The sequence below is a fragment of the Camarhynchus parvulus genome, chromosome 1A, assembly GCF_901933205.1.
Source record: "Camarhynchus parvulus chromosome 1A, STF_HiC, whole genome shotgun sequence".
Lineage (NCBI taxonomy): Eukaryota > Metazoa > Chordata > Aves > Passeriformes > Thraupidae > Camarhynchus > Camarhynchus parvulus.
The window spans coordinates 40,017,978-40,027,289 of record NC_044586.1 but is presented as its reverse complement, the minus strand read 5'-3'; the positions used below and the strand labels follow the sequence as shown (position 1 = coordinate 40,027,289).

The window sequence follows — 9,312 nt, the reverse complement described above, 5'->3', positions numbered from 1 at the left end:
GCCAACTGCGCCTGCGCGCGCGGCCCCCCTCCCACGTGCCGGGAGCACGGCCAGCGATTGGCGCGGCCCCGGGCCCCGCCGCCCCCGGCAGGCGCGGGCCCGCACGGCCGGACATGGGGCAAGGGGAGGCGGATTCGCCGCCGGCGGCAGAGAAGAAAGGGGCGGAGGAGGAGGAGGATGATTTTGGCTACCGGCTCTTCCCGGACCGGAATAAGAAGCCACAGAGCTTCCTGGTCCGCAGCCTCTTCACCTTCCACAACAAGTGCCAGCTGATGCTGAGGCTGACCCTGGAAACGAGTAAGCGCTCCGCGTCCTCCCGCGGGCCCGGCCGCGCGCAGGAGAGGTGCCAGGCCGTGCCCGGGCTGCCCGCGGCCGCCAGCGGCGGTGACCTTGTGCCGCGGGTCCCGGGGAGGGCCCTGCCCTCCTGCCGCAGCACCCCCGCGTCCGCCGGACTGGGCCCGAGCCGGTGGCGGGGTGGGGCTGCTCATTTAGGAACACGCTGATTTTGGTTAAGACAAAATACAATTTCGAAAGTTGCTGAGAGAGCAACTTAGAAGAAGGTTCTCGTGCACTTTTTTTTTCCCTGAGAAATTGAGATGATTTGTCAGTGTCTGTGCGTTCGTGCCCCTTGCACTGTTTGATGTGGACTGTGAGTGTTGACAGCAAACAACGATGTCACTATAGGCCGCTGTATTTATGTTTATTAGTAATAAAATAATGTCAGGAATGACTTGATTCTTGAACAGCTTTTACTCTGTATTCTGGGCTACATAAAAAAGACCATGGCCAACGGGTCAATGGAGGTCATTCTCCCCCTCTGTTTGCTCTCCTGGGACCCCACCTGTAGTACTGCAGGCAGGTCTGGTGCCCTCAGCATAAGAAGAAGATGGAACTGTTGGAGTGAGTCTAGAACAGAGCTATGAAAGGGACTGGAGCACCTCCCCTGCAAAGACAGGCTGAGAAAGCTGGGGCTGTTCAGCCTACAGAAGAGAAGGCTGCATGGAAACCTCAGAGCAACCAGAGTGTCTGAAGGGGCATACGTGGAAACCAGACAGAGACTCCTCATCAAGAGCTGCAGTGATAAGATAAAGACTAACGAGTTCAAACTGCAACAGGGCAAATTTAGGTTAGATACACAGAAGAAATTTTTTACTGTGAGGATGGTGAGGCACTGGGATAGTTTCCCAGAAAAGCTGTGGTTGCACCATCTGGGCGTGTTCCAAGGCCCAGTTAGATAGGGCTCTGAGGAGCCTGGTCGAGTGGAATGTGTCCTTGCTCAAGGCAGGGGGATTGGAACTAGTTATCTCTAAGCTCCCTTCCAGCTCAAACTGTTCTATGATTCTATATCACATAGTCTGATAGATGCCAGTTGCATTGTAGTAGGATTAAATATTGCAAAGTATAAATGTGTGTATAGAGCTTTTCTTGATTTTTTTCCTTGACTGTCTTTATATTTTGTTTATAGATGATTTTCAAAACTTTTGTCTAGAGAAATTGATTGCAGCAATGTTTTTCTAGATCCGTATGCTCGACTTCTTCTTGAGGCTCTGAAGCAATCTGGTTGGTATGTAAACTAATTTGTCTTGTTCTGTGTAGTAATGTCACTGTGATAAGTAGTGACTGAAGTTTTTCAAGTTCTTTTCTGTGATTTTGTTTGTTTGGGCCTTTCAGCACTGTCTTCAATGACCGGCACTTTTCTTGTGAAAACTGTGATGGCTGTGTCAGTGGGGGTTTTGATGCTGCCACATCTCAGGTAGGTGCTGGACATAGTACCCTTTCAAATGACTGCAATTTTTTTAGTATTTTGTGGCTAGGATTAAATCTACCCATGCTGATACCTGAGTTGATCATGAAAGCAAGAGAAAGATGTTCCATGTCATTGGAACTAGTACACTTCAGTATGATAAGGCTGTTAATGTTGAAAAACATCAATCCAAGGACCCTAAATGCTGCCTGTGGTGTGTCTCTTAGAAGTAAGGGAGGGGTTGAAACTTAGTGAAAAGACTACCTGTATCTCTTCTTCTGCAGATTGTTCTGTGTCAGAACAACATTCGCCAACAATCCCATATGAACCGGGTGGTCACACATGAATTGATTCATGCATTTGATCACTGCCGTGCGCATGTTGACTGGTTTAAAAATGTCAAACACTTAGCATGTTCAGAGGTAAGTTAAAATGCTTCTAATGTTGTCATTTTATTAATTACTGCTGGTTATTAGGGCTGCTTTGTGTTACATAGTCTGTTACACACAAGTAATTTGTTTTAATCCTGTTAATACATTTTGTCCTTTCTGTCAGGTCAGCCTAAATAGTTTTGTTCAGAAAACAAATACTTAGTTTTCACAAATATTAGTAAGTTAATGTCATACTAAGTAGAATGTGATCACTGTGAATGTAAGAAATTGTTATTGACAAATAAGAGAGTTGTTAGAAGTGAGAACACATTCACATGGTAATCAAATGCTTATAGAATTCTTTTTATCCCATGCAAGTCATGGTATGTTGCGTGGTTATCACATTAACCGTGGTTTTGCTTAGGTTTTTTTGATTAACAACAAACTTGTCTTTTCCTGTAACATTCATTTTTTGAGTAATTGTGGTATTGCTGCTAGTACACTGTAGTTATGAATCCATCACCTTTGGGTGAGGTTCTGAGTAACTTGGTCTAGTGGAAGGTGTCCCTGCCCATGGCAGGGAGATAAGAACTTGGTGATCCTTAAGGCCCCTTACAACCCAAACCATGCTATGATTCTGTGGTTTCAGAGGACATTTGACTATTAAGGGCCTTAACACTTGACACTTCAGGAGGTGAAATTAAATGGAGCACAGGCTGGGAGGGATTCCTCTTGTGTATGTGACACAGGTGTTGTGTGTATGAATCTGCAGGTTTTTATTTGATTTCTGGTGTAATCCGTATCATTTTGTCACAGAAGAGTTTGTCACAGGCTTAGCTTCACTCTTTCATTTCTGATTTTTCTATCTCCTTCCCTGCCAAGTGGCACAGGAAGCCAGGGAATGTGAGCTGTGGTCGTTTCATAACGCTTTGTCTCTGCTGCTCCTTCATCCTTGCACTCTTTCCCTACTCCAGCTTGAGGCCCTTCCCACGAAACACAGTCCTTCATGAGCTGCTTCAACATTAGTCTTTCGCTTGGGCTGCTGTTCTTCAATACCTGCTCCACCTTGAGTTCTTTCCACAGCATACAGTCTTTCAAGAATGGACTGCTCCAGCATTGGTCCCCCAAGGCCCACAGTTCCTGACAGAAAATGTACTCCTGCATGGGCTCTCTATGGGCTGCTGCTTTTTCCAGGGCATGTTTGTCTCTCATGTCACAATGTCTTCCTTGGACTGCAGTGTGGATATCTGCTCTGCTGTGTTCCTTCACAGGAACAGGGAGACAACCTCTCTCTCCATGGTCTTCTCTGATGCCTGCAGCATCTTCTCCCCATCCTTCCTCAGTGTCAGAGGGGCTGTTTCCCTCACATTTTCATCACTCCTCTGTCTCACAGCTGCCCTGTAGGTTTTTTAAACTTTTCTTGAATGCATCATCATAGAGATACAATCAGCACCAGTAATGGTGGGTCTGTTTTAAAACCAGTTAAAACAGTCTCTGTCTGACATAGGCTCAGCCACTTCTCTAGTCTCACAGAAGCCACCCTGGGAGGCCCCTCACTGCCAACATTTTGTTATGTAAACTCAATACAGTAATTCTTAATAATTAACTGTCATATATTTTATTTTTTTTTTGTCCAAGCATTTCCACAGTGCAGAATAAAGCACGTAAACCTCAAACATAAGTTTTATATAAATCAAGATTGTGCCTGTTCTTGCTCTTGTCAGGATTATTTGTTCACTTCAGGTCTTTTGATTACTTAATTTTATGGTATTTACTTTTTTTGTTGATGGCTTTTTAAATTCTTACTTTTTCATATTTTCCATGCATTTATTTTCACTCTGGTACTTAATTATAGGAAATCAGGATTTATTTACATTTCCTAACAGACTGTGTAGGGTATAAAATATTTAGCAGAAAAAAGAAATTCTAGTGTACAGGACAAGACAGTTAAGCTAAAGCATACATGCTCATTTAAATGTAGCTTTTTGCAAAACAGATGAGTTACGCCTTTCTTCCTGACTGCTGTAACAGATTCTGATATAGATTGGAGGGAATATTAATTTCCATATTCTTCTAGCAGTTCATCTATATACATACATATAATCTCTACTGCTCATTTATTTAAATTTTAGGGATGTGTGAGAGGTAGTTCCTGGGGAAACCTGAAGGTTGTTGTAGTTCACTGAGGCTGAGATGGATGTAAAGGATATGGTAGTAACAGGTGCTTAAGAAGTTAAAGTGGCCTCGGGAATATCCCCTACCAACAGTCACCAGAAATATACTGAAGAAAAATGTTTATTACAATTTCTTTGACTTTGTGTTTTCATGTGTTTCTCTGATCTTGTGATTGTTTATTTTTCTCAATAGATTCGAGCTGCTAATCTCAGTGGAGACTGTACTTTGATGAATGAAATAGCCAGGTTTAAATTTGGATTGAAAGGGCACCATCAGGTAAAAACTGTGGCTATTGAAATCTAATAATTTGTTATGTTACCTACTTGGTCTTAGCCTTCTGAGCTTTCATAGCTGAAAACTTTAGAAAAAGAAATAGATGCCATGGAGTTGCCGTTTCCTCTTAACTAACCCTTAATGATCAGTGTGAGATTTTTTTCCCCACCTTGTTATTTTTATTGAAGTCCCTGAACATTTAGTCATGTTTTAAAGCATTACCACTGACAATGGATGGCTAATATAACCAAACAAAAAGCAGGACTTGTAGGAAATGTAGTGGAAATACCTTATCCGCTTTAAGTGGTTGACACTCTTAAAAAGTTATTGAAAACTGAAGGAAGCAAAATAAGAAGATTTCTAAATAATCATGTGTATTAAGTCTTGTAGGAATTATTTTTGTGAATAGTAATGAAGTCTACAGATTGAGACCCAAGTAGTTGCTCATTTTAGAGTGGCAGTTAGCTTGTAGGTGATGTTTCCATATGTTTTGGTCTTTTGGCAAATAAACGGTAAGAAAAAGTTACCATGAGGAGAAATACCAAAATGAAGGCCAGTAGAGAAGTAATTCCATTGCTTTACAGCATTTCAGTTTGTAAAGAACCTAACTTGTATTTGTGTCTGTTTCTTTCTAACCTTTTTTTTGTGTCCAGGTAAGTTTTACAAATAGTTAATACCTACAAAAATTCCAAATTGTATTTTAATTCCTGTTCTAAGGAATGTCTTTTAATTATTTCATGGTTTAAATGTCTTTTAATTATTTCATGGTTTATGTGTACATGGAAAACTAAAGTGCATATTTTACACAGGATGGAACTAAAATGTACTTTAATGCTTACTACAGGCACTGTTTGACTCTTCTTTCATACAAAATTGTTGCCTATATAATAGGAGTTAATACTTGACAAAATCTGGAAAAAAGTTACGCTAATGACAGATTTTTTTTTTTTCGTTTTAGACTTGTGTACGAGACAGAGCAATTCGTTCCATTCTGGCTGTTAGAAAAGTTAGCAAAGAAACAGCAGAAAAAGCTGTGGATGAAGTTTTTGATGCCTGCTTCAATGATCTGGAACCTTTTGGAAGAATCCCACACAGCAAGGCAGATGCAAAACGTGCTTACAGAGACTTTCAGAACAGAGATCGCTATACTGCTAATTTGTAAGGGTGGGGGCGAAAGCCACATGAGAAATTACATTAATATCTGATTGTTCAATAACATCTGGAGTTGTAGTCTATGCCCACAGTGCACAAGGAAAGGGCAAATCTATCAAGCATATTAATTAATTTTTTAGACATTTTTCGTGAGCCAACTTCCATGGAAGTAAATGGGGTAAATGAACAAGACTAAAAACGGTGCTTGCTCACCTGTTATTCCAGAAAGATAATTTAGTATGCCAAATGACTCGTCAAATACAATTCAATGTGCTTTAAATTTTTTCACTCTGACTGACTAGGACTTGGTTTCTAAAATTTTGTTGCCACTGAATAAATCTTTCCATAAAATCTTCATGTTTTTCCTGTCTTCGATACACAGTAATGAACTTGATAATCTTCATCACTTTATTTTAAAAGATGGGCACCTGAACTACAGCTCTGTGCTCTAGATTTAATAACTATGGGTAAACCCAAAATTTAGGAACTGCCACATTTGCTGCTCATGTCCTTATTGTCTGGTATTGGAGGACCAGGCATGATGATCAGTGTTGCCTTCTCTTGTTCTGTCTTCCAAAATGTTTTGTGACAACAGGACTGTCAATGTATGAAGCTTTTTTGGGCAATACATAATTTGACTGTAGTGGTGCAGGAGACTCTAGTGAGACTTGAGCTGGAGCTGCAATGAGTCACTGAACTGCTCAGGAAGGGAAATGTCAGCACATGCATCAATTTCAAGAGCCTGACATGCTGCAGCCAAAATGGGGAAGTAATCCCAAGTACCTCCAGAATTTGGCAGCCTTTGACAGGGCCTACAGTCTTTGACTGTAGACTTGGGCTCCTGCAATCCACCTATTTATTTCACATGCCTACAACGTTTTGGATTTGACCATCATTCTGTAATTCCCTCCCGGGAAATATTCAGTCACGTAATAAGTCTCCAACCCCACTGGTCCTGCTTCTAAGGTGTCACTCAGGAACAAGGTGCCTGAAGGTGACAACAGTGAATACAGCCTTTTCCTGATCAGCAGCATCACTTTGAGAAGATTAAAATGTAAGCACAGTCCTCACAAAGCACAGAGCAGAACAGACACAAAGTGCCTGAGAGAGCAGATCAAACCTGAATTGCCTGAGTTCTGTTTGTGTTGGACTGTGTGTGGGTTGCATTTATTTCCAGGTGTAGCATAATTCATACCTACAGGAACCATTGCTTCTGGGGCTAAGCATTGATGTAGATCCCTCACAAAGTCATCCCCATTGTACTGGAGGAAGTTAGGTCTTGACTAAGATTCTTCAAACCTGTGCTTTCAGTTTTCAGAATTTCAAATGGAAATTTCATAATCTTATTTTTCTGGGGTAATTCATCAGTGACTGACATAATCTTATGGCTGAATATCTGAACAGAAAAAAATGGGTATAATAACCTAGATACCTCTGGAGAAAATTACACATTGAGTTCTAGGCTTCCCATTATCCATGCAGTCTCTATAGACCTGCAGTTTCCAAAATCCTCTGAGGATCAGAGATGCCTTGAAAACTGCATAATAATATGTGTTGATATTCCCTTAACCTTTACTGCTCTTCAAGTCACTGTTTTAGTCAGTATGATGTATGATGCTGTGTTTTTTTATAGTTCTGCCATATTTTGGCAGATAATGCCTTCCCTTCATTATACCTTATTAACCAAAGTTCTGCTGTAATGAATGTGTGTGTGTTTGCATTTATATTGTATTTTGACCAATACATATTTTGTATATATACATTTGTCTTCTATCTGGGATAAGCTTTATGAAGTCTACTTAGAAATGAAAAATATACCAATAAAAACTAGAAAAGGCAAGTATACAAGCTGCCTTTTTTTTTTTTTAATATTTTTGATAGGTGAACATTATGAAAATCTTGGAAAGAAAGTATTCCAGACATAGCTACAGGAAATATTGCTAGTAAAGAGGACATGGAGCTATAGAAAGGCACAATTCTTAAGGTATTGTATGTTTCATAGTGTATCTTAACATATAGTGTGTTTCATAGTATATCACTGTGAAACAGTTGGAGACCATGTTGGGCACTGTAACCACAAAATGTTTGATTTTGTGCAATTCTTGGAGAAGTAAAGAGGGGACTCAGCAGAACTGCTACCTTCGACTTCCAGAGGGCAGACTTCATCCTGTTTAGGAGGTTGGTCGGCAGGGTACCTTGGGGGGCAGTCCTGAAGGGCAAAGGAGTCCAAGAAGGCTGGACATTCTTCAAGAAGGAAATTGTCAAGGGGCTGGAGCAGGCCAGACTGACTGAACAGGGAGCTTTTGCTGGAAATTGGGGAAAACAGGAGAGTTAGAAGAAGGGCCAGGCCTCTCAGGAGGACTACAAGGATGTCATGAGGTCTTGCAGTGAGCAAATTAGAAGGGCCAAAGCCCAGCTAGAACTTAATCGGCTATTGTGTAAAATAAAAGTGTTTCAATCAATACCTTTGTGACAAAAGGGGGGCTAAGGAAACTTGATGCTTTATTGGATGGGAGGGGAAACACAGTAACAGTGAGGAAAAGGCTGAGGTACTCAATGCCTTTTTTGCCTCAGTCTTTAGTAGTAAGACCAGTTGTTCTCTGAGATCCCACCCCCCTGATCTGGGAGACAGGAGCATGGAACAGAATGAAGCCCTCATGATCAAAGGGGAAACAGTCAGTGACCTGCAACACCATTTAGACACAATTCCCTGGGACTGGATGGAATCCAGCCATGCATACTGAGGGAGCAGGCAGAAGTGCTCACTGAAATATCTTCCATCATTTATCAGCATTCATGGCCTAATGGGAAGGCCACAGTTGACTGGAGGTTAGCAAATGTGATGCCCAGTTACAAGTAGGGTTGAAAGGATCCAGGGAACTAGAGACTTGTTGGACTTGTCTTTGAGGTGGGGAAGGTCATGGAGCAGATCATCTTGAGTGCCATGATGTGGCATATATGTGGCCACAATGTGGCATATATGTGGCCACAATGAGGGGTCAGGCCCAGCCAGCATGGTTTATGAAAGGCAGGTCCCTCTTGACTAACCTGATCTCCTTCTGTGACAAGGTGACCTACTGGATGCAGTCTACCTGGTCTTTGGTAAAGCCTTTCACACTGTCTCACAATGTTCTCCTGGAGAAACTGGCTGCTCTTGGCTTGGATAGGTGCACTGTTCACCTGGGTGGCTGCACCCAGAGAGTTGGGTGAATGGTGCTACACCCAGCTGGCTGCAGGACAGTCATGATGTTCCCCAAGGTTCAGTATTGGGGCTAGTCCTGTGTAATATCTTTTTTGAGGACCTGGATGAGGGGATCAAGTGCACCCTCAGCAAGTTTGCAGATGACACCAAGCTGGGCAGCAGTGTTGATTTACTGGAGGGTAGGAAGGCTCTGTAGAGGGATCTGGTCAGGCTGGATTGATGGGTCAAGGTCAACGGCATGAGGTTCGTGAAGGCGAATAGCCAGGTCCTGCTGGTGGGTCACAACAACCCTGTGCAGCACTACAGGCTGGGGGGAGAGTGTCTGGAAAGATGCACTTGGGGGTGTTGGTTGAGAGTTGTCTGAACATGAGCCAGTGTGTACCCAGGTGGCCAAG

General features: G+C 42.3%; 1 protein-coding gene across 2 annotated transcripts; it reads left to right on the top strand.

Moving 5' to 3' along the window:
- Nucleotides 1–71: 71 nt before the first annotated feature.
- Nucleotides 72–7,555, top strand: ATP23 (ATP23 metallopeptidase and ATP synthase assembly factor homolog). 2 transcript variants are annotated; one of them, XM_030960968.1, is made up of 6 exons: nucleotides 72–297; nucleotides 1,519–1,564; nucleotides 1,672–1,753; nucleotides 2,029–2,166; nucleotides 4,483–4,566; nucleotides 5,522–7,555. In XM_030960968.1, the coding sequence occupies exons 1-6, from the start codon at nucleotides 114–116 to the stop codon at nucleotides 5,723–5,725; spliced, it is 738 nt and encodes a 245-aa protein (XP_030816828.1). In that variant the 5' UTR covers nucleotides 72–113; the 3' UTR covers nucleotides 5,726–7,555. The 2 variants fall into 2 exon arrangements, with proteins under 2 accessions (XP_030816828.1, XP_030816829.1); XM_030960969.1 differs by having other exon boundaries at nucleotides 115–297; nucleotides 1,466–1,564.
- The last annotated feature ends 1,757 nt before the right edge of the window (nucleotides 7,556–9,312 follow it).